At 39.0% G+C, this 26,021-nt stretch overlaps 1 protein-coding gene across 1 annotated transcript in view; it reads left to right on the forward strand.

The window, feature by feature from the left end:
- Positions 1–4,063: 4,063 nt before the first annotated feature.
- The window catches only part of PARD6G (par-6 family cell polarity regulator gamma), a 77,788-nt gene continuing 55,830 nt past the window's right edge, over positions 4,064–26,021 (forward strand). Inside the window, exons 1-2 of the mRNA XM_088130637.1 lie at positions 4,064–4,394; positions 24,855–25,077. Coding sequence (XP_087986763.1) covers positions 4,323–4,394; positions 24,855–25,077 — 295 coding nt within the window. The 5' untranslated portion in view covers positions 4,064–4,322. The remainder of the gene's footprint in view (positions 4,395–24,854; positions 25,078–26,021) is intronic.

Consider the following 26,021-nt stretch of genomic DNA (forward strand, 5'->3'; position numbering starts at 1 on the left):
ACAACAAGAAGTTAATTCTCCAGTTTTGTACTCCTATGGTTACTTAAGGAAAGGCAATTTTCATATTCAAATTGTAACAATTAAAACAAGGCCACAGTCCAAAGCAGGCTCACTTGAAAATTAACACCATCCAAATGTGTATGACCTAATTCAGAGGAAAATGTGCTTAGAATTGAAGCTGTTATGTTAAGTACAATATACTATGATTTCTCTTTCAGAAATCTAATATGACAAAGTTTGCTTCTGTGTTTGCTTCCTTCTGAGGGATCTACTGACCATATGTTTAGATTTCCTTCTCTTTGTTCTCCTTCCCCTAAAACCAAAAAGAGAAGCCAGTTAAAGATTATGAAACTGCCTTAAAGATTTTAAAGGAATGTGAAATCTCTGTCTGCTAATCAAAAACATGAGAAATAAGTAGGAAACTGCTGGGTAAATAAAAGTAGTAGGGTTAAAGATATCACTGCAAAGAAATGAATTATGGAAACAGAGATCTGGAAATAGTTGTGTAATTTAGGTGGAAGATATTATGCTACTATTATGTTTAGTTTATGGGACTTGAGAAGCACTAAATGGCTCTAAGCAACAAGTTAACCTTCCCAGAGTTTGGGGGCATAATTCACTCACCTGATCACCTGGAGGGCCACTAGTCGTTGGAAGGTTAGTGACATTACAAAAAGTGGCTGGGTGCTTTTTTTCCCCTTGTTGTTTAGTGGATTTTTAGCAAGATTAAGGGTAGGAATAAGACCTGTGTAAGACAAAGGGTTCTCATTTTCCTTTACAATTCCTCCACGTACATCCTATGGCCCAATATCACACTATCAAACTTCAGTTGCAAAATAGCCTAATTTCAGCAGTGTATCTGGGGGAGGGGAAGCGTAGGAAGTTTTTAAGAATGGAAACGAAGGTAGTTTGTGTTTCGGAGACTTTCATCTTTTTGATTGAAGGCAACTAGGCCTACAGGGTGGAAAGCTGGAGGTCCCAAACCTCCATTCCCAGAGGCCTTCTCGATCTTCAAAGCCTATTCCTGCCTCCTCCTTTGAGGTAATGGTTTGATAGCTTCTATGGCTGCCACCTATCTTCTATGAGAGCCTCACCTGGTGTCCACTCTCTAACCCTTGTGTATGAGAGAGATAGGATTTTCATATCCTGTGTTGCCTTTCTGGTAATATAAAAGTCAAAATGCAAAAAATGGAAATATGTTCAACAATGCCACCTTCTGGCTACATAGTATAGAGGTGTCCTGACTAGAAGATTCAGCCCTTTCTTCCTCCCTTTGGAAGAGAAACCAATCTCACGGCAGATAAACAAAATCAAACTTTATTTTTTAAAGAAAAGATAAAAATGTAATATCTTCTACCTTGTTTTAACTTTAAATATTAAAATGCAAGCATTCATTGTTGAAGAAAATTACAGAAATGCCCCAGATAATGAATATGCAATAACCAGCAATTTGGCAAGAAAAATAAATCCAAAAGAAATATCATGCTCCAGATAGACCATAAGATGGTATGAATCTGCTACAAAGTCTCTTTGCCACAGTCTCTAGAATATACTGTAAAGCATTCAGATTATTATTGCAAATAACATATATCTTTATTAACATGCCTGAAATATGGATGAAGCTAAAGTTCAGTTCTCCATTCCGTAACCTGTACAGAGAGGTGACTTGGCACCACAAAGAAAACAAAAATTTAAAAAGATTGCAAATTCCTGGCTAGATGTGTTACCTGTATCTGTACCTATTTCTGTTTAAATAGAAAGATATTGGAAGCAAAAGTCCTCTCCTTCCTTTCCTGGACTTCTCCAATTCCTTGGAGACTCAAAGCTTTAATCAGAAACTGTGGAGAACAATGGCAGTTTGGTCCTTTTCCCAACCTTACTCCACAGGCTTTTCCAGAGTTATCTTCTTTATTTCAAAAAGACTAAACCTTTCTATCTCCAGCAGAGGAAAGGGCTAGTATAGTCTGTATGTGATCAAAACCCATATAGATACAAGACCTGGGGATGCATATTATACACCTGAGACATATTTGAATGGAATTCATTGATTGAGGCAGTCTTAATCTGACTTTTATTGTAGGGAAATTTATCACCCTACTCTACAGCATAATGTCAAAACATATTATGCACATTTCACGGACATCGCACCAACAATCTGGAAAGCATTATAGCAGCCAGCCAGCATGACCAACCTTGCTGCAATTCTCTTTGAGAATGCTCACTGGGAAGTCCAACACATCTGAATTGAAAGTACAATTAATCTGAAGCATATCAGGTTTGGGAAGTCTGGATCATGCGTGCATGTAATTTAGATTCAAAGCACTCAAGGCAATATACATAGTGCATCTTCCATCATCATTGTGATCATCATCTCATCTTTGTAGCCAGAGGGCAAGTCAAGGTGCCAAAAGTAAGAACACAAGGTTCTTAACGTAATAGTAAGAATGCAATAAGCACCAGCATCTACAGGAGGTGGCCCAGATGGCTAAGATGGCAGACGAGGCATTGTGATCCAAGCCCGCCTCTTTGTTTTCAGCTTGTTGCACAGAAGATGCATGAATTTACCAAGAGTCAGATTGTCACAGTGTGTATTTTTTCCTTTCCATGGAAAATTAGTATTCCAAACTGTTCATCCATATGTCTGTTTACACTATGATCTGTCTAACACAGACAAGTCACAAAATGACTGACTACATGTGAACTTGCGCGATGACTGAGACATCTGGTGACTCAAAATTGGCACCAGTGCTTTCTGTCATAACCCTGGGAACCCAGATGTGGGAGAGATCAGTGCCACAACTTGATCAAGCGTAATACTGCATTCAAAAATATATGTAGGTGAAAACCAGTGTTGTAACTTTTCATGGTATCCTCTCCCAGAGGAATAAAATTACAAAATCTTACAGTATAAATGATACTGAACACGCAAGAGGTTTTATCCAAAAGCTTTTCTTATCCTCTTCCTGCCCCAGTGCAATGTCAGAAGAATAGCTGACTCTCTGAAGCTGCTATCTGCATTTAAAGAAAAATCTCCATCAGCTCCAGGCTTTCCTTGACATGTCACAGTAATTTTGGAGGTATATTTGTGTGCGTTAAGACAGTGGCAGAAAAAGAAAACGTTAAATGCTCCCTCCACAGCCTCATAATCTCAGGACTGCTCAGGTGTCCTCCCAGCTATTATTTAGGTAACAATAACAACAACATCAAACAGGATTTGAACTTCATCAATGCAATTGATATCACACAAGGCTGTCCCTCAGAGTAATATTAGAATCAAGCGGGCATTGATTTGGAAATGGGACCGATACTTTGTTTGCAGCATGTGGCTGACTCCTTGATTTGTGTAATCTGGAGCCATTTTCCCTAATTGACGTGAATACATGCATTGTGTTCTAAATTTTGCTTCAGTCCTAGATGACTCCATTCTCCATCCAAACTTTTAAATAAGTAATGTTAAAATAACATGTAATATTATGCTTCATTGCACCAGCATATAATAATCTAAGAATCCATATGGAAATTCTCCACCTCCCACACATTTCAGTTTTGTTTTGTTTTTTAAGGTTTTAGCAAAATGGAGAAAATCAGGACTTCCTTGGACAGTTAGGAGCTAGAGAATTGGGATGGTCCAGATGCATCTCTAGAAAACACGTGCACGTGCACACACACGCGCGTGCACACACACACACACATCTGGAATAAAGGCTGCAATATATGGATACGTTTCAGATTCTTAATACAGAAGAAAAAAATCCAGCCAAACAAAAACAGATTGGTGTGGATGCTTTAAAAAGTGTCTTCACACCAATTAATACATCCAGATTTTTAAAGACCTCTATATGATACAGCCCATTCTAACCCACTAAGCAGCCAATTACGTCGTTAGCTGCCAAATTATGTCATTAACAACAAAGCATAGCAGGCGCCCTCTGCTGGCTGGGAGCGGGAGGTAATGACTTGCTCCTGGATTTGAAACTGGCGAAGCTCAAGGGAGGAGGTTCACGGGGAGGCGGGGCTTGGTACGTGCTGCAGCCGCCTTCCTATTGAGTCAGAGGCGCGTTGCGAGCTGCCTGAAAGCGATTGTAACAACCAGAAGCCCGGAGAGCGAGCTAGGCGGGCGTTCTGATTAGCGCGCCGGGACAAAGTAAAAGAATCTTGGGAGGTTGAACGTTCCAAAGAAGTTACATTCCAGGGTCGGAGCAGCAGTAACAAGCGGCGGCCCGGGGGGCACTTTCTCACGGAGGCGGTGGATCTTCCAGCCCTTGTTGAGCGGGGCGAAGAGGAGGAGAAAGACGGGGGGGTTTATACTGGGGGCAGAGAAAATGAATCGGAGTTTTAATAAATCTCAGAGTCTGCGGTATTTTGGTTATAGTGCGGTGGAAGTAAAAAGTAAGGTAAGGACGAAACAGTTGCTTATCGTCTGAATAAACTCTCCTGTTTCTTCTCTCCCGTACCTTTTCCCCACCTCCCTTAATTCCTTTTTTCAAATGAATGAAGAGCCTCCTGCCTTCTCTTGCACGATGTTTTGGTTTTTAAAAACCTGACTTCTATCTAACTCTCCACTGGAAAGAAGAAACTTATTCGGGCAGCAACTTTTAAAAAAACCTATCTCTGCTTTCGGTTTAAGAAACGAATATCAAATTTCACCCCCCCCTCGCCCCCGCCCCCTTAGGATGATATCGATTTCTCCCTTTCCATCCATAATGATATAGTGCTCCTAGCAACTTGTTCCGTGATCTCCAGGGCATTTGTCAAGATTCTCTTGAGCGGGTGTACTTTTCTGTTTTTAATTTTGGTAGCGATTCTGGAGGCCGGAATACCCAGTCCCTGGCTCCAGTTGCCTCTGAGCAGCCTGGTGATGACCGTGGCACGTTTCTTGCTGGTGGGCTGTTCACAACAAAAGGGAACGCGCGAGCCTGGATTCCCAGGGGAAAAGGCGAGGCGAGGCGATCGGCGAGGCGCGTTAGGCTCGTTCGGTTCTGGATTCGTTAACCGAAAGGGGCCACCAGAAGGCCGGGCTAGACGGGATGCTGCGGCCGCCCCCTCCCCCATCGCTGCCCCCCCCCCGGCTGTTCAGAAATTACCCCTTGCATAGAAGTGACTCCAAAATGAAGAAAGTCCCAGCTGTTTTGTTACAATCTCTCATTGTTTCTCCTAACTTCAAAAAGTGTTGTGTTTTGTTTTAGGTAATGTTTATAGACGCAGGAAGGATGACTGGAGGACTGAAGGGGAAAAATAATATTCCTTTCCTCAGTGCTGCCCTCCCCCTCACCGCCTACTTCTCTCTCTTCCCCCTTAATATTTTCTTTTCACCAGTGGTGATGGCTAAATTCAACACACGGCATTCTTTTTATCAACACCAGTCAGTCTGCAATTAAATCCCATTTTGGCCCTCCTGAAGTTTCAAGGGAATCTTCTCCTGGCATTTTTACTGCTGCCTTGCGTGTCTTCAGCTCCGCAGACTTATTCATGAATCGTGTTTAAACTTGTTTTGGAAAGTTGCATCCTCGTCTTTCTCTTCCTTCTTCTCCCCCTGGAGCCGCCTGATTATCTAGTGGAACTTTCTTCCTTCTCCTTTGTTGGAAGAAAGCAGGGAATCATTCCCCAAATTTGCGGTTCTCCCTCTGGAAAGATGAGAGGCTGGCTTAGACCACATCCCAATCTGTTTACTGTGTGTGTGTGTGTGTGTGTGTGTGCGCGCTTCCCCCCATTAGCTTTATAACAAGCACTTTAGGGAATCTTGAAATGAAGCAAAGCCTGCTTGTGCTGCCTCTTGATCCAGGCCTGCCCAATGGCAGTGGGTGTATAATGAACCATAAATCATATACATCTGAAACATATGTTTGGTGGAACACAGCCCTTCTTTCTTGGTGCTAATGGTTTTTCTACCTAACAGCAAAAAGGAAGCAGGAGGACCATAATCTAAGAGCTGTATTTCAAATATTCATTTAGTTCAGTGGGGACCCATCCCCATACACCCCCATCCCCATTGGTAGTCTGCTGCTTTCCATTGTTTCAGGCCTTAATCATGTTCTTGATTCTGGAAGGACTGGAAGCTCTCCACCCAGTAATGGCCAAAATGGATCATCCATGTTTGGGGCCAGCACAATTCTCAGTTTCTAGGTATCTCCTGTAGATAGTTTTTTGTTGTCGTTATGACATCCTGTGTTACATATGTTGTGTAAAAGACTGCATCCTGTTGGCTTTTCTGAAAGTATTTGCTGAATAATATCCCATATCATATATTCAGAAAGAGTGAAACATTGGTCTTGTATCTCTCCCCTTTATACTCTCCGTAATTTTACCGGTGTTGTCTTGTTTCTTCCCTGACATCTCCACATTTTCCTAGGTTAAAAACATGCTTAACTTTTGGCATTTCATTCCTGGGAAGTACTTTAAATCCCTTCATCAGCCTTTCCCAACCTGATGCCTTCTAGATGTGTTGAAGTTAAACTCTCCTTATATCCAGGCAAACTGGTTTGAAATTATGGGCATTGAAGAGGGAGGGCAGGGTTTAAAGAAGGCTGCCTTTAATCTAGGCTCTTTAGGGGTGAAAACACTGCTTTTCTATCCACACTCAGTCTACAAGGTAGAGTTTCATTTGACACCATAGAGAACTTGAAGGACATACTTAGTTCAAGACAGGAACCAACTATCAACAGCATGATAAGACCTGCTTGGCACTCTACTTTTGCCATGGTGGGAGTGCCTTCCATTGTGTCACTCCAGAATAACTTGGCTCTGAAGCCTGTGTGATCAGGCAAGTTTTATTCATAGCATTATAGACTTGGAAGGAGCTATTTAGGTTAGTAGGTCCAATCTCCTGTTCACTGCAAGAATCTAAATTGAACAAAACTAATGAAGGGGATCATACCAGTTCTTTGAGTAATGGATTCCACTACCAAACTTTTCTTAATATTAGGAAGTTCCCCCCCCCAAAAAAATTTGGTTAGATTATGTTTTCTTGTAACCAGAATATGTTATTGTAGATATTGCGTTTGGTAATGAGAGGCCTGTGTGATCCCCTTTCAGGGTATTTAAAGAGTGCTCTCATATCTTCTCAAGGCTAAACATAGCCAGCTACTTTAATTTCTCTTTATCAAACTTATTTTGTAGTCCCCTGACTCTCCTTTTTTTCCCCCTTCTCTGAATTTGTTCCAGTTTCTCTGAGTCCCTAAAATGTGGTGCCCAGAATTAGATACAGTCCTCAAGGTGGGATCTGACCAAAACAGAATGAAGCGGAACAATGACCTCCTGTGATTTGGGAATTGCAATGAACCATTCATTTAGTGCACTAATTGGGAGAGGGGATGTTCCTTACTCCTAAAATCCAAAGTATGCCCTTTGTGGTAATTTAGGTCATTTGTAATTATTTCAGTCATTTGTATAATCATGTTATTTGCATCCATTCACATATTTTGTATAATCATGTCATTTGGATGTCATTTGCATCCAAAGTTGATTGAATGGGGGTCTGGTAAATTAAATGTTTAGTTGATGCAGCCTAAAATTGCATTTGTTTAACCTAACACTCCTGTTCACTTTGTAATCTACTGCTATTTCAAGATCTTTTTCACAGGGACTGTTATCAAGCCAGGTCTCCCCCATACTATATGTGTGAATTTGATTTTGTTTCCAGTGGGAAGAACTTTGCACCTTCCTCTGTTAAATCTCAGTCTGTTCCTTTCAGCCCATTTCTCTAATGCACCAAGTTCTGCATTTCATTTTTGTCTTTTGGGATATGAGCCAGTCCACCCAATGTTATGTCATCTGTAAATTTGAAAGGTGTTCCTCCTACCCTTTTAGCCAAATTTAATAAAAATATTGAAGGATCCAGGACTAATTCTTGTGGTATCCATGTATCCACTTAATTATTATGCCATTCAGCCCACACTTAAGTAGCACTGTAATCTGCATGTCATGGGGTACTTTGCCAAATACTTTGCTTAAGTCAAGATATATTATGTCTACAGCATTCTCAAAATCGATCTGATCAAAAATAAGATAAAGTTAATTTGGAAGATTTATTTTCTTGACACAGCCATGCTGACTTTTGGTAAGTACCACATTGCTGTCAAGGTGCTTCCAGATCAGTTTCTTTATAATGTGCTCTAGAATCTTCCCAGATACTGATGTCAGATTGAGTGGTCTATAGTTTGCTGTATCTTTCTTTTCTTCATTTTTGAAGGTAGGGGCAACATTTGCTGTCCTTAAGTCATCATGAGTTTCATTAGTTCTTTAATATTTCTCAGGGGTATTATTTACCATAACCCTAAACCCAATTCCTTAGTTACCCTAGGATGCGATTCATCTGGTCATGGCAATTTACATTTGTTCAAAGGAAAAGTATTTCCTGGCGTTCATATTGTTTTATACTATTTCCTGGTGAAACTCCTATTTTTTATTAGAAAAGGCTAAACAGAAAAAAGAAATTGTGTAGCTCAGCTTTTTCTTTATTACCTGATAGCATTTTGCTAACTTACTGAATATTTTTCTATTTCTTTGATTTTGAACATAATTCTAAGTAACCCTTTTTTGTTATTCTTAGCGCCTTCACTAACATCAGCTCATTCAGAACTTTTGCTTTTCTGACACGACTTCTGCAATACTAAGCTACCTATCTGTGCCCTTATTTTGTGACTTCTTTTCATTTTTTACATATGTCCTTTTTGTGTTTAGATCTACAATAACATTTTTGTGAAATTTTGCTGCTTTTGCTGTCCTCTATTTCTTCTGTCACTGGAATTGTTTGCAGTTGAACTTTTAGGATCTCCGTCTTTCAGAGTTTCACCCATCTTGAGCTCCTTTTTCCATTAGCTTCTCTTGAAGTGGAAAGATTGTTTGTCATTACTAAGAATTGGATGAAATCTATCACTGTTTTAATGTTGAAATTACATACCTGATTATATTTAGGGTTTTTGGGGGGGGCGTGCCTTTGAGTCAGTGTTGACACTTGGTGACTACTTGGATAAGTCCCTACAGTTTTCTTGGCAAGATTTTCAGAAGTGGTTTGCCACTGCCTCCTTAGGGCTGAGAGAGAATGACTGGCCCAAGGTTACCTAGTTGGCTTTGTGCCCAAGGCATAGCTAGAACTCACAGTCTCCTGGTTTCTAGCCTGGTGCTTTAACCACTACAGGTAGTCCTTGATTAACAATGGTCATTGGGATTGGGAGTTCCATTGCTAACGACAGTCATAAAGCACAATGTCACATGACTGTGCTGACTTACGATGGCAGTTGCGGTCGTTAGACAAATCCCACATAGTTGTTAGGCACAGCATCACATGATCACCATTTGTGACCTCCCGCCAGCTTCTCCATTAACTTTGCTTGTCGGAAGCTGATAGTGAAGGTTCCAAGTGGTGATCACATGACTGTGGGATGCTGCAACCATTGTAATTGCAAGCCAGTTGCCAAGTGCCTGAATCGTCATCCCATGACCGTGGGGACACTGCAATGGCCACAACTTCGAGGACCAGTTGTAAGTCTTGTTCAGCACTGCCGTACCAGGACACCAAACTAGCTCTCTACATTTAGTTTTAGTGTTTGTAAAATAAGAACTCTTACATTGACACTTTTCCTTGATATTCCCGACTTCCACAACAATGTCTTTCCTATCAATTATGATCAAACTGAATATAATTGATGCTGTCATGTCTTTCTTTTTCCTCTGAAGGAGAAAGTTGTCAACAAGAACATCAAGAAGGATCATTTCATACCTGGCAGTTTGTCTTCCAAATTCTGGGAGGTGTTATCATGCTCAGATAGTTTTGGTCAATCTTAATTATATTGTCCTTGGCTTGTCTGCAGTTCCTTAGCTAACTGATGTTTTACTTACTTTCTTCATCCATGTGACCATCCTTGGCTTCTGTTCAACTTCTCTTGTCCTTGTAAGGTCCACATCAAGTCCTTTGGCCAAGGACTACACCACCTTTGTGTTCTGGACAGCAGAATTTAGTATGTTGGGATTAAAATTCTCCCATGGACAAGATAAATTGAGGATGGAAAGATCTGAAATTTAGTGTTTGTTTTGCCACTGACTGAGCAAAGTCTTGTATTTCCCCCGCCCCCCAGTTTGCTGATTAGAATAAATATACACGGGCCGTAATGTGCTAGCCTGTGGCTCTCTATACATTTTGTAATGCAACTTCCATTACCCCTGACTATAGACAGTACTGACCCAGGGCTGAAAGGAGTTATAATGTGAAATATTTTGAAGGAATCTTATTGTGAAGAACTGCTGAAAACAAACATAGATCTCTGGATATTGTCGTGTGTTATATTCTGTACTAAATATTTTTTCTGTAGTTAAAAATTATTTGTTACGTGAAGGAGATAAAATCACTAGCCAACTTTTCCTTCGCACTGGAAAAAAAACTTCTATTCATTGATACAGTATTTTAATTTCCATAATCTTAATACATTTAGAATGCTGAGGGTTAGAAGCAATGCAGCTTTTGATAATGGCCCAGGATCTCAGAAATGTGTGCTATACATGATATCATTTAAAGACTGAGTTCTTCAGGAAAATACTGGATCCATGCATGTTTATAAATGCTAACGCTGAATGTATCCTTCATGCTAGTTGCTTTAATTAGAATATACTTCATAAATAGTTTTTGGTTTTTTTGCTTGCTTGGGGCACCCTTCCTCTGAAATACAAAGTGGGTGGTATTAACTTGGACATGCTTCTTTTAATCTTCCTGATGAATTAAATCTTACAGGTGTGAGTTGACATTAGCTGATGGTGTGCTTTTAGACAGTATAGCTGCTGTGATACGAGAAATACATGGACTTTACCAGTGGCAAGAGAAGAGTTTTGATTTATGATTCTGCCAAAGTTCTGTCACCAAAAATGACAATGATTTGTAAGGATTGTGGCTGTTTCAGTGAACACAAAGAAGTATATCAAAGGTGATACTGTATTAACTATGGGCATTGATGGAGTCATCACTTTCCTATTAGAAATGCCTACAAAATGAATGGAAAAAATGCTGCTTTAAAAAAAATCAGTGGTGTGAGATTGTGACACTAGCTTGGTGTGACTTGCCTAGAAGCCAGGGCAGAAGTTGTTTAGAAAGGTAAAGAAAATATTGTCTTGACCAAGAGCTAACATAGTTCTGTCTGATTAACTTCACTCAGCTACATTCCTAGTAAACCAATCCTGATTATAAAGATTAGCTTGTCATGTTTTTAGCCATTTCTCCAGGCAGTGATGGTGTTCCTTACTGTTGTCTTAGAAAAAAAAATATTCAAAGCCTTGCCTATGGGAGAACAGCTGTATGAGAATGGATTGTTATCTCTCTCTTAACTGGAGAATCTGCTTCTTAAGCCATTTATTGTCATCCTTCTGGAGATGCCTAGTCTTTACTCTCAATGAACATTTTGTGTTAATAGCTAATGCATATTACTTGATGTCTCTTGAGATAAATCTTTTATAATTTAAAAGAAATGTAGCTACATTATGTCTTGTATAGAGAAAAATTAGTTTCTTCCTTTCATGGTACTAGTACAGTGTTTCTCAACCTCAGCAGCTTTAAGATATGTGGACTTCAACTCCCAGAATTCCCCAGCCAGCATGCTGGCTGGGGAATTCTGGGAGTTGAAGTCCACATATCTTAAAGTTGTTGAGGTTGAGAAACACTGTACTAGAATCTGAGGAAATTTGCTGATAGGAAAGATTCAGAGTTTACACAGTGCAGACTTAAGTACGGAATTCACCTCCACATGATCATAATTTTTCCAGTTTTGAAGAGGGATCAGATAAATATATGAATTTTAAGTCTGCCAATGGCTACTGGTCATGACTGCTATATATTATGTTCAGGATTAGAATCAGTAAGCTGCTTATTGTTGGGGAAACATAAGTAGGAAGTTGTGATTGCTTTCCTGTCCTGCTTATCAGGCATCTGATTAGCCACTGGTAGAACGACATAGTGTTGGGTTAGGTAAGTTTAGTCTTATCTTACCAAGCTTCTTTTATTATTGAAGAGCATCAAGATTGTTTTAATTAGCACAGACCTGTATAGAAATGGATAGTTCCTCTTGTTCACCTGCCATGTTTGTATTGACCCGTGTGAATTTTTCACAAAGATTTGAGTCATTAATACATGTATATATTTTTCTTTATGCCTAATGTCCAGCAGCAACTGAATTTGTAAACCAATTATCCTAAAAAGTACTGTATTACTGGACATAACACAGATGCAATAATCAGACAGTGAATGTACATGAATGATTGAGACCTGTGTCTTCTCCAGTCTATAACTGGACAAGTTGCTGATTGGAAAGAATAAATAGGCCTCTCTTGGGAAAATATATACTCATTAAGTTGAACATTCTTACAATATATGCTTTTTAATTATAGCAATGGTATATAAAGCTTAAACAGTGTCTGATACTTCAAGTATATCAACATGAGCTTTCAGCAGTGATCCAGCTTGAGGTCTAAATTGGTAGAATTGGGTATCTTATATGTTCTCCAGACAGTTCATGAAACATACATATATCAGTAACAATCTGAAACAGCATTAGCAAGAACAGTGCAAAGAATTTGAAGGCATTAAAACCTCAAAACAGTATCATGGGCTGGACTATTCTAGATCAGATGTGGGTCAAAATGCCACCTGGCATGTGATTCTTCTTCCTGGCAGATGTTCATGATGTCATTCTTTAAAAATTAAATGGAGGTTAGATCAACTCTACGTTGTAAGCATTAAGCTTGTCAAAACCTGTCCTGGGAACTAGAAAGTTCAGAATTGGAACTCACCCTTTCTTCCTTGCCTTCTAATGCTTTAGTTTTTTAAAAAAACAGGTATGAGTGGGTGCATTTTAGACTCTTCTTTGGCTTCCAGGTATAATAAGATTGTGAATCTTTGTGCTTCTCTTACATTTGGAAAATGAAAAAAATTACAGACCTAAGTCAGTTCAATAATATACACTAGTTGAATCTGGATCTTTCTGTAAGGAACGGAAAAAAGAAGAGTTCTCAAAATACAAAGTAACTTTGCTAAAATATTGAAAGAACAAATACTTCACAAGTGCAAATTAAAGGGTGGTCACGGAATTCTGATTACAGAATTAAGGCATTTGGGAGAACTACTGTATATTTTTCTTTTGGATGACACTGATCATCTGCATTTTATTCTGTCTGATTTGGGGACTGAATCCATATTGGGAACTGAATTATCTATGCCACCAGATGGATAGACTTCAAATTAATAATGCTCCTAGATTTTTTAATAGAATTGAAGCTAATACTTTTTTGGATTACCTTGCTGGAATTGGGGGGGGGGGGGATGGAGCACCACATTGAAATGGCTTTGATCATCCGAAGAGCCATGTCCTAGTAGTTAATGGTGGGCCAATGTAGATCTATTTTCCTACAGCTGGAAATATTAATATGCAGATGATGGTTGTATGATGGCTCTCCCTTTTAGAGCCAGTTTGGTGCAGTGGTTAAGGCATCAGACTAGAAACCGGGAGACTGTGAGTTCTAGTCCTGCCTAGGCACAAAGCCAGCTGGGTGACCTTGGGCCAGTCACTTTCTCTCAGCCCTAGGAAGGAGGCAATGGCAAACCACTTCTGAAAAACCTTGCCAAGAAAACTGCAGGGACTTGTCCAGGCAGTCTCCAAGAATTGGACATGATTGAACGGATTAAAAAAAAAACCTCTCTCTTTAGCTGGGTTCCCATTGCACTAATATTAGTGCTTTGACTCTGGCTTAGTTGTTTGAAGGAACTGTTACGTTTTATAAGCTATGGTTATGGCTTAGCATATTATGTGAACCTAAGTGTAGCAGTGAAAGTGTTGGGCTAGAACTGGAGGAATCTTGGTCCCAGTCCACCTCAGTCATGACAACTTACTGAATAATTTTTGACTAGTCACTCAGCCCAGCCTAGTCAAGCCCCCAGGGTTATGTGGCAATAAACTGCTCCTGGAAGAAAGATGGGGTGTACATCAAATCAATCAGCCAATTTTTGTTTTATTCCATAAATTATGGATTGAAATAATGTATAAACCAATATTTTCTCTTTCTTAAGGAGTTGACACTTGGTGTTTTTGAGACATCAAGAAACTGGATAAAGAAACACAGAAGGGCTGTTGGGGCATAACCTGACTGACAGGTGAATTGACATCAGTGGCTTAGTAAAAAGAAGGGCTTGGTGACAGTATAAAAATCTGTTAGTTTTTAATATAAATTTTATAAGCCACATCTTCAGCATGAAGAACAATTCTGAGATGGGATTGGAAAACAATTGGAATTATATTGTAAATAATTACTGTAGTCCTACTGCTTTGAATAAAATATGTTCCATATGCTTATTTCAAAAGCAGAATAATAATACTTTGGAAGGTACCCCTCCCTGTATGAGACCTGGAACACACTTGTCCTAATTGCTTCTCCCTCCCTCCAAAGGCCACATTTACCACGGAATGTGAACTTAGATCCTGAGTTTGTTGGGACACTGTCTATCCTAGTAAGATCTAAATTAAGACCTGTCTTCTGTAATCCACTTCGTTCTTGGTTGCTAAATCTTTCTGCTAGCCTCCTTTGGAACGACCTTAAAAACAGACAGAATCACAGGCTGTTATTTAAAAAAAAAACCCACATGTGACTTGTCCTAAAGAATTAGTCTCCTTTAAGAATAAATAATTCTACTCTTTCAACTTTTAATCATATTTAGATGTAGCAGTAATTGACACATCCTGGCATGTTTTGCTAATGTTGATTGAACAAATATTTGCAACAAAATATTTGAAGCTGATCCTGTCTTTAAAGATACCACATTTTAATCATTGGAACTGTTAGCAATTAAAAAAAAAAATCTGTTCTGAGTTGGTGTCATTTTTTATGTGTCCACTCAGAAGCCCATTTCATTCACTCTATGAATTCCTGGTGTTTTTTTTTTAAAGATTAAACTAATGAATTTAATTAAGCTATATTTTGGGGGGGGTTGAGGTGAGAGCTGTGCTAGAGCATCAAGAAAGTACATGATTTAGGTGATAAGTCAGTTATCTGCATATTAATTTGGGAGGGGAGGATAACTCATACTAGAATTTTAAGATATCAAATTTTTCAAACATCCTTAATTGCTCTGTTCCTGGATCATCCTGTCTGTAGATCCTAAAGGTTGGAATGCCAGGGTTTTAAAGGTGACATGTAATGAATCTTGTCTGTGTGATCAAAGTGTGATCTACACTGTTTTGGATTAAATGGAATGTTCCTGGTTCTCTAGTAGTTTGAGTTTTTGATGCATGCTGGAGTCAACTGGTTGACTGGCAATTCTGCCCTAATGAGATAGAGCAACATCAAAGCAATTTCTGGTTTGCCTTTCTTGAGAATGTATTTTTCTAAAGCTACTAATACAGGCTGCTAACTTAAGCCTTATTTCTGCCGCTTATACTGTAACCATGTCATGTCTACCCTATTTTTTGTAAGTACATGGTTTCTTGAACTTCTTGAACAATATAAATTGTTCGAAAGTTCTTGCTGGTTTTTAAATAAAATAAAGAACATTTTCAACCATAACAGTGCCAATCTAAATAAGTCTTTGATCTGTGCTCAGAAATCAAGATAACCATTTCCTTGTGCATCCACTTTATTAAGAATATACTATGTTAAAAAAATTCTGTTTAGAAACAGAGATTTCTCTTTTTCTTCTGAGTACTCAATATTACATCATGATGTATGACGTCTGAAATATGAAACCTTTGGGTTTTAATACAAGTTAAAACAGAACTGTCACACCTGAGAATTCTTCCAGATCAAGATAACTGTTATTTAGGTAACTGGTGAAAGTCCTAAAAGACATAAAATGATCCCTGAACCTAATGTCCTCTGGATATGGTGGGTTACTGCTCTCAGTTCCAGTGGATATGCTGGAAGGGGGTTGGTTGGAAGGCATGGGGCCACAGAAAACTGTTTTAACCCTTAAAGAACTATCTGTTGAGCAATTATCTTCAAAATACAAGTGGTGTTTAGGTTAAAAGAACAACCATGTTACCTTGTGTAGTTATATTTCTGTTGCTCTTAAATGAAGGCAAAGTGGCAGATTTCAGTCCCTAATTTCAGATCTGGATTTTGTGTGCTTGAATTGCTGCAGGATTGTCTGCACAACAGCTGGGAGACAAGAATTTAATGTGTAAGTTTTACTTTTAAGTAAATTTCCTTAATGCTATGCATTCTGTCTTGGCCAGTATAGTTTGAACATATGTTTGTACTGATATATGCACTGGCCACCTTAGGACCAAACAAAAATGTAACTATTGTATGTATATATGTGTGTGTGTATTGTACACACACACACATACATTCACAAATAGGTACATTTTTGTTAGGTTCTGAGATGGTGTACTGGCTACATTGATAACTGAGGTTGCAGTTAGTTCCTGGTGTCTCTTTAAGAGTATTCTGTGGTTGCTGGTACAAATTGTGTAACAAAACTTAATCTGTTGCTATGTCATTCAAGAGGTTTGGCTGTTTTGACATACCCATTTCTGAATACTGCTGAAGAGTTGTTTTCACTACTTTTTTTCTATGGCCAGTGTATGTGTGATTCTAAAGGCAGCGCTAATGGATTCCTCCCCATATTTTGGAAACTTCTTCAGCGTTTTGTTGTTCAATCATTCTGTTGCTTTCAGCTCTTCAAACCTGATGGACGTCATGTCACCAGCATGATCTGTCACTAATTGCTTTGTTGAGCTCTTTATGCTTATGTTTGTGTTACCTGTGATAGCATCTAGCCACCCTGACTTCTGTTGGCCTCTTTTTTGATTGCCTTCAACTTTTCCAAGCATCAGAATGTTCTGTAATGACTCTTGCCTTTGCATTGTATATCCCCAAACTTGGATTGCTGCAGGATTGCCTCAACAGCTGTGAGAGCAGAATTTAATCTGTACATTTTAGTTTAAGTAAGTTTCCTTAAGGTTCATTTAAACAAACATTTAAACTTCAGCTTCTTATTAGTGCTTCCAGTGAGAAGTCTGGCTTAACAGTGATTTGTTCTTCTCAAGATCAAAGGCATTCTCAAAAATGTTCTCATCATCACAATTCAAGTAGAAAGACTTAAATCAGTTTTGGCCTGAATTGAAGTGCCCTCCTGTAGCCTAAGGGTAATAAAGCCCAAAGGAGGAAGTGGGGGTTGTTTCACTGTTGGCTAGAACAAAAGGGTTTAGAAGCTACTAGAAGGCTACTCGTCCTCTGGCTGTACTTGCACATATCCAGGATTTGTTTTAACTAAGATTAAAATTAGGCTTGCAGATGAACAAAGTAACCATGGATTGTTTGGCCAATTATTATTTTTCCCTCCATTTATTCTGGCAGTATCCAGATTCTGGGTAGAACACAGAAATAGTGAACAAACCAGAAATTGGTCATCATTCTTGGTTAAGATGAGCCATAGTTAAAACAAATCAAAATTGCTAAACTATCCACAAACTGTGCCTGTGAATTGCAGTTTGCTGTCAAAATAAACTGGAGTTTGTTTCTTGGGATGGGTTCACACATCACACTAAACCAACAATCACATTATGGCTTAGCTTGCCAGTTCAACAGATTAGAGGAGAAGTATGAAAAATAAGGACAATTGGAGAAGGCCTGGTCAGATAGTAAAAGGGGGAAAAAAAAGCAGTCTTCTGGTTCTTTATAACCCCCAAAGGATCCGACTGAGCCACACTCTATTATTTTTCCAAAGATCTGGGTCAAATATTTTTGTGCCTGGTTCTATAAATACTTGGATTTTCTTGAAGTTTTGCTTCTGAATTATCACATTCCTGTTTCTCCCTCTGGGACTTTTGAATTCATTTTACAGTTAAAACAGCAAAATATTGGAGAAGACTTAACTTCACTTGAACTTTGGTAAAAGCAAACATTATTTGATAACACCTAGAGGGGCAACTTTCTTTATAGTGGGTCCTTTCAGATCTCAGCAGGCTGGAGTGGGTCTTTTATCATCCCACCATATAAAAAAGCAGACAAGAGGGACCCACTGTGTTTCTGCGCAGTAAGCCTGCTGAGCACAATCAGTTGTCCACCAGGCATTTCCATAGAGAATTAGTTGAGCGGGTTGTGCAAGGTATTCTTTTGATGGAGGAGCAAGCCAGAATTAGAGAAGCGTGATCAACCCTTGATCAATGCCTATCCTCTAACGTTTATAGAAAAAAACACAACTTTTCAGAGTAAAATTTATGTTGCTTTTATTGACTAAAGACAGCTTTTGGCTTGAACCACAGAAGCAGACTCTAGGTAAAATTGACCGCCTGCTCGGTTGACCAGTGTCTTCTTACAGTATTCTGATCAGGAAACTGCATGAAAACAATTGAGTATGGATCTGCTGCAGCACATCAGGGCATTTCTATCTTCTTCAATACCTCTCCAAAATGGAATAAAACAAAGTTGCGTGTTGATGCCTATCCCTTTTTAGTTCTGTATTAATTCCTTGCTGCACGCTCTGTCAAAATCTTGATTTTCACACCCCTACCCCCATGCTGGCCGATAGACCTGTCTCATTCTATTGTATGTGGATAATGCAGCTATCCTTTCTAAGCCCAAGCGGGCTTTACTGTAAAGAGTAAAGTCTAGTCATCAGTCATGACAGAACAAAAGTGGCCATATTTTCAAAAAATATCTGCTGTTTGCACCCTGCTTGGAAAATTCAGCCCATGGTATTGAAATATCTGGGTGTCTCTTTTCAAACCTCAGCCACTTGGACTGAACAATTAAGGGCTGCTTCCATGTGGGCCCATTAGTCTCACGAATGCCATTCTGCGCTCTGCAAACTATATAACGCAGCTGGGATAAAGATTTATACAGCCAAGATAATGAACTCTTTGGCTTATGGTACACAGATCTGTAATTATATCTTGGGACTTTTCAAAGCTGTTTAGTCTAAATATTTAAGAGCTTTGCTGCAAGTTCCCCAATGCATTTGCAATTCTTTGCTGAGGCTGGAATCTAGCTTAATTTCTGTAGAGGCTCACATGTAGCTTTGTTGCTTGAAATTTTGTCTTAATCTTCTTTGAGAATTCCCTGGCCTCCTTGACTTTCTAAACACTTTCATGGGATTATAGATATCAGAGTAAATTTGGACCTAGAATTTTGCAGCCTGCCTGCACAATGCTTGGCTTCAGTTGACTTGTTATGACGTGAAATAGACAGTTGACAACACTGCAGAAAGATCTAAGCTCCAGCACTACCTGTCTAGGTCAGGCTTGCTTGGAATATCTGTTTTCAGATGCTAATTATTTTGCTGATACTTTATATCCAAGTCGTAGGAGAGCCTTTACTCTTGCAAGATCTGATGTTGCACCATTATCACTGCTGGAAAGGAGATTCAACCTTTGCCTCTTGCCGATGGGGAAATTGAATCAGTCTCTCGTGTGCTTCTTCACTGTTCTTCCTATACAGTTCAGATGGAAGCTCAAGAAGAGGAATTATTCCTTTTTTCTTAACAGATAGGCCAATGGCCATTTCCAGAACAATTACAAAATCTGGCTCAATTTCCATTGCTATCAGTATATTTTATATTGTTCAGTGTATCTTCTGTGCAGAACTGTGCTGATGAATGTATTATGGTCATTATCTGTAAATAATGCTAATAAAATAAATGGTATTTCACCACTGCTTCACCTTAAGTTTATATTGATCAGGAAGGTCTGAAGCAACTGTATAACTATATTTGGGTGAACTTGGTTAAAACATCCGTCCACTCCTCACTCATTAAGAGTGACTGGCATGGAGGAAAGAGACGATAAATCATGATCTTGTTTACTTACACAGGGAATGTAAAAATTGGGGTTGTTATATAAGTGGGATTTAACAGATCTGTTAGCAGCTGATATTCACTTTCCATTTTACTATCAACATAGAGTATTGAAATATGGATGAAATCTTGGGATTAGCAAGTAATCTGTAGCATTATCTGGAGGGTAAAGTCGCTCAGAGTTTGGGCAGATCCAGCTGAGGTGCATGGGCTCCGTCTAGGATGATCTGGGAGGAGTTTCAGTTGGTTACTCTTGAGGAAGTGGACACAGTTCTTTATGCTGTTAGTTCAGCCACCTGTTTGTTGGACTCAGTCCCCTTCTGGATCATTAATGCAGTCAAGGAGGTGGTCTGCAGTTGGATCCATGCGGTAATGTCAACCTCTTTAAGAGAGGGGGTGGTTCCTTCTGCCTCAAAGGAGGTAGTGGTCCACCCCTCCTCAAGAAGCTGTCTCTGGACCCAACTATCTTAGACAATTATCGTCTGGTCTCTAACCCTAACACTGTATAGGGAAGGTTACTGAGAAGGTGGTTGGGCTGCAGTTACAAACAACCCTGAAATAAATGGATTATTTAGACCTGTTTCAGTATAGAGACAGCCTTGATTGTGCTTGTGGGTGATCTGTGGCAGTGCTAAGATGGAGCTGATGCATCCATCCTTGTACACCTTGATCTCTCAGTGGCTTTTGATACCACTGATCACAGTATCCTGGATGAGCCCCAGGGATCAGGAATTGGGGGCATTGTATTATAGTGATTCTCTTCCTTTAAGGCCAGTTCCAGGTGGCTTTGGTGGGGGAAGAGGTCACTCCATGAGCCCCTCCTTGTGGGATACCTCAGGGCTCAATGCTCTTTCCCCCCTTGTTCAACATCTATACGAAACACTTGGGTGAGGTCCTCTGCCAGTTTGAGGTCCAGTATCATCAGTAGCGGAGAAGACAACTAATTTAGGAGGCAATTTTAAGAAGAACATAGCATGGGAAGATTGAAATCTCTCTTCTCTATGCATGCTGGTTGGGACTTTCACATGCTTGCTTAGGAATAAGGTAGAAGGCTTCCTGCAGCAGAGCCAGAGTAATCTATAGTGAGTTTCCCATCCGCTCTAGGGGAAGGGCTGGAAAAATGTTGCTTCCCTTGAGAGAGGATAGCTTCTTTTCCACTACTGGCTCTGCCTTGCTCTGGAGAACACATAAGCCCACTGGGTCTGCCAAGTATTCAGCAACCAGGATTATCTTTTGACAGGAAGACGCTGCAGAAAGCCTAGCAATTAAGCCTAGCAACCTTCTGTACTGTACCTATTATATCCTAATGGTTTTAAGTTTGAAGTCACAAGGAGAAAGATCCAAGTATCATAACCCTATTCATAATTCATAATAACAATGATGAGATACTTCCCTTCAGTGTTGTAAACTGAATTCTTTGTTTGATCATCCTGTTTTTTAAGAAGAACCAAGAGGAATGCCTTTGAGATCTTACCACTTGAATAGTGAATTCTTAGGGGATTGGCACTAAGATGAGAATATACTTTCTCCATTTCCAGTTTGCTCCTAAAAAATGAAGCCATCTGATTTTACCATCTACTACCAAGCTTTCCAATATCTTTGGAAGATATATTTTTATATCTTCAGTTTAAAATATTAAAAGAACTTGCCTGTACAGTATGGTTCATAGTATTTCCTTAAAACCGGTCTTGATTCAGTTAATGTTTGTGTATTACATGAATTTCTATAGCACATTTGCTTTTGTACATTCTGGTTGACTCTCTTTATTATTGTTGGCACTCAACTAGTATGGAAATAGACAAGAATTCCTTTTGGGCTAGGATGGGTTGGTGACTTCTGCATGTAGCTATAAATCAACCAGACAGTGACAAATATTCAGGAGATTCCTAGGATGGCAACCCATTGTTTGGGGAGTAAGCATGTATAAATCCATTTTCTTAGTCACTTTTTGTAGCACTGTTAACCTAAATTACTTTCATCTTTTTTTCTTTTTCTTTTTTGCCTTTCCTCCTCTTTCTCTCTTTAGCTTTGTAGTTGTAGTTGAGATGTTTGCATTAGGTAAATAGGTCAAAGTAGATTACCATACTTCATTGTTCAAAAACTGCACTAATAAGTAGATTAAGTTCCTGTAATGAAGGATTGTCCTGGCTGGTGTCTTCGTGTTGTCTGTGAGATAGGCAAACATAGAGTCTTTTAAATCCACTTAGCATTTGAGTGATAGGAAGGTTCAAAGCAACAGAGAATATAGTTCAGAAAAGATCTTTAGAGACAAATACCAGCTATGAGATATTGTATTTGGCACCACACTGGGTAGAGATGTATCATTGCTGTTCACTAGTCTTTAATTATGGAGAGAAGGATAGAAATAACCTTTTTTTTCATAGAATAAACAGTTGGGAGCAGTTAAATCAAAAGTATTTGGCCTAAATGTAAGAATGGTTAACTTATAATTCACAAAGTATTTTTGCATGTAGGCCATGTTTCAAGTTCAATATATGCCTTCTACGAAGTCTTTTAATTTATAGATGCTTCAGAGTTGTTTTTTTGCCGCATAATTGATAGTTGCATTATCTTTTAATTGTTTCACTCACTTTTCATTACCTGTCTTAGTTTGCAAGCTTTGGGTTTCACAGAATCTTTTTTATTGCTTTCCAGTCTGAGACGCATTCAATGAAAGCTTGCAAACAATTAAACTTCCATGTTTAGTACGATTGCAGTTTAAAGTATGTAATAAGAGTTGTTTTCACTGTTTGTGATTTTTTTCACAGTACTTTTTTTTTTTTTATCTGCACTCAGTCGTTACAGACTCTGCAGTGACTGCTTTTGGACGAGTCCTTTTGCAGTTTTCAAGGCAAGGTGTTTCGGAAGTGGTTTGCCAGAGCCTCCTTCCTAGAGCAGAGCCTAGCTGGCGAGCGCAGGAGGCGGGGTTTCCATTGCTTTGCGCCTTTTTCGGGCGAGCGCAGCTTCCGCGCTACCGGCAACTGCTCCCGACTCCTTAGTCTCTTAATCTCCTCAATTAATTAATTAATTAATTAATCTTAATCTCCTTAATCTCTGATCACAAATAGGTATGCTCCTTTTTTTATGTTATGTCTTGGTTCTGTTTGTGCAGTTCATTCCTTTGTTAATATACAGAATTATGCCTCATCTACTAATATAGATCGAAGAGAATTTAAGTATTTTTCTGTCTGTTTAAGAAATAGCAGCATATATAAAATTTAAAAATAAATAAATAAATAAATATGTACACATCATCACTGGAAAACATATTTTTCATTGCTGCTCTTCAGAGAGAGAGAGAGAGAGATTATGCATCTCTATGGATGGATGACTTTATTTGACCGAACATGTCTCTTTAGTAATAACTATAGTACTTCACTATGTTCTTATCTCTGGGGCTCATCTTTATCCTATATTCTTCTTCTAGAGCATTCAGTATATGTTTCATGACAACCATTCCCCTTCTGTTGTTGCTCAGTCGTGTAATGGTCCTTAAAGTACCACTTAACAAGTGAAGTCTCTCATGTACCTCTCCAGTTCTGCCTCAGTGATTGGGTAGTAACTTGCTTCCTCATACTTGATAGCTTTTAACATCCCTGTACAAACTCAAGAGTGCTGTAAGTTGAGGGTCCTTATTGGCTTCCTATTAACTCTTTCAAGTATCGTGGTCAAAGCAAAGGCTGTAATAACTTTTTCATAGACTTTCTTCTTGGCTGTCCTTAAGTTACTCTGATCTTTAAAGCTAGAATGAACCATACAGTCATTTGTCCTCATTTTTTCTTCATTAATTTGCCCTAATGTCTCCATTAAGAGACTGACTCTGTAGCTCTAGTTGGGGGAAACTACATTCAGTGGGAATATCGTAAATGGTGCCCATGGATTGTAGTAGAAAAGTTGTGCATGCTATATTATTAGACTGATTCTCTTCGAGGCAAACTAAGGAATAACCACATCTTTGGGCAGAGGCATCTGGGGACAGTGACAGGTGATTAACAATACTGGCATTTGTAGCATAGGACTGTGCATGCTTTGAAAATTATTTGGAACAAGAGCTTTGGATTTGAGTGAGCACAGCATTTCTCTGCTACTCATGAAAGCAGACTGACTGTCTTTTTGCAGGTTTCTGCATGAACGTGAAAAAAGATGTGACTGCTTTAGTAAGATGAGTCACTGAAGCTGAGCTTTTCAAAATTTGGGGAAGGATGGCAATGAAATGGAATTTATAAAATCAAACAGTGGTGGCATTGCAAGAACAAATTGTTGACATAGGAAGCAGAGTACCTAGGAGAAAGTAGAAGTATTGCAATATTTTATAAAAGGTATAAAATCATACTTAACAACATTGGTCCTGCTTCTGGGGTGGGGAGGAGGAGTACACTCAGAAAATTAAAAAAACAGCAAAATTAAAAAGAGAAACTTCTAAGTTAGGGTTTATTTTTGGACCTTTGAGGATTAAATTACAGTTGTGCAAATCAGTTTGGCACTGAATTAACTTAAACGTTTTTTAGCTGTTCTCTTATAACCCTGAATATTAATACAGGTAGTACTCAGTTAACAACTGCCCTGTTTAGTGACTGTTCAAAGTTACGACAGTGCTGAAAAGGTAACTTTATGGCCAGTCCTCAAACTTATGACCATCACAGTATCCCTGTGGTCACTTGATCGCCATTTGAGTGCTTCACAACCTTCGTAATTTACAGCTGTTGCAGTGTCCCCACAGTCGTGTGATTGCCATTTGAGAGCCTCACAGCTGGTTTCCAACAAGCAAAGTCAATAGAGAAGCCAGCAGTAAAATCACAAGTTACAGTCACATGATGCCTCACTTAACGACTGTGGGCAGTTCGCTTAACAACTGCAGTAGAATTGACATCGTAAGTCCAGAGCAGTCATGTGATGTTTCACTTAGCAACCGTATCACTTAATTACAGAGTTGCTGGTCCCAATTGTGGTTGTTAACTGAGGACTACCTGTAGTACAAAAATTTGCAGGAATGTATATACAGCTTAAGAATAAAAATTGTAAAGTGAAAGCTAAAATTGCAGTCTTTAAAATCCTGTCACATGGTCATCTCTACTTCTTTCCTTGATCCTAGTTTGGTGCAGAATTTCGAAGATTTTCTCTGGATCGTTACAAACCAGGAAAATTTGAAGACTTCTACAAACTGATCCTTCATATCCATCATATTTCCAGTATGGAGGTAATGATAGGCTATGCTGATATCCATGGGGATCTTCTTCCCATTAACAATGACGACAACTTCTTCAAGGCTGTTTCAAGTGCAAACCCACTGCTTAGGATTTTTATCCAAAAACAAGGTGAGTTAAAATATTGAAAACTTAAACACCTTGATTTTTTTCCCTAGCTGAAAGTAGAATCACAGGCAATTGCTGGCAGGGGCAGGGGGGAGATGTCAAGATGGTGGCTGCAACCATGGTTGCCATCTATACTTTTTTACCCTCCCCGCATTCCCCCCCCCGCCCGATACCCCTGAATAGAATGCTGTGTTTGTTGACTCCCCAGCTAGGAAGCTTTAAATGGGGCAAATAAACTGTAGTTAGGCAAATGACAGAAATACATCAAACAAAAGACTGCAGCTCATTAACATATCTTAATAGCATGCCCTTGGAATAATTAGCATATTTTTCTCATTAACATGGCAAGTGCCATCCTCTTGCTACTAACTGGCAAGAACTGAGTATTCTTCAGAAATATGTTCCTTTGCATATTTAGAAAGGTGCTTATAACTGAAATAACTAAAGTTTGCAGAATGCTACTTGCATAAATAAATAATGTTGGGAATTTCTGTGCTTCATACCCTATGAGAAACAGTGATAGAATTCTTTACATTATGTTATAATCTTAAAGAGAATTTTTATAAAATGATGTACCGTTGGTATATGACACCAGAAAAATTATCTAGAAAGTATAAAGGTGCCTCAGATTTACCTTGGAAATGTGAACAAGAAGAATGGTCATTTTATCATGCTTGATGGGCATGTAAAAAAGCTAGAAAATTTGGGGTTCATATACGTACAGTATTTGGAGGACTTTAAAGATTAGCATTCAATTGAAACCAGAACTTTTCCTCCTGGGACTGATGGATAAACAGTTAGAAAAGAGCCATGGGACACTATTTTTGTATATGATAACTGTAGTGAGATTATTGTATGCACAAAGATGGAAAGATTTGGCAATACCTACAATGGAGGAACGGTTGGTGAAAATGACAGAACTTGCTGAAATGGCTAAATTTACTTGT

Source organism: Python bivittatus, unplaced genomic scaffold (genome assembly GCF_059951505.1).
Source record: "Python bivittatus isolate LINGU-HERP-01145 unplaced genomic scaffold, Pbiv_v1 ctg000840_np1212, whole genome shotgun sequence".
Taxonomy (NCBI): Eukaryota; Metazoa; Chordata; class Lepidosauria; order Squamata; family Pythonidae; genus Python; species Python bivittatus.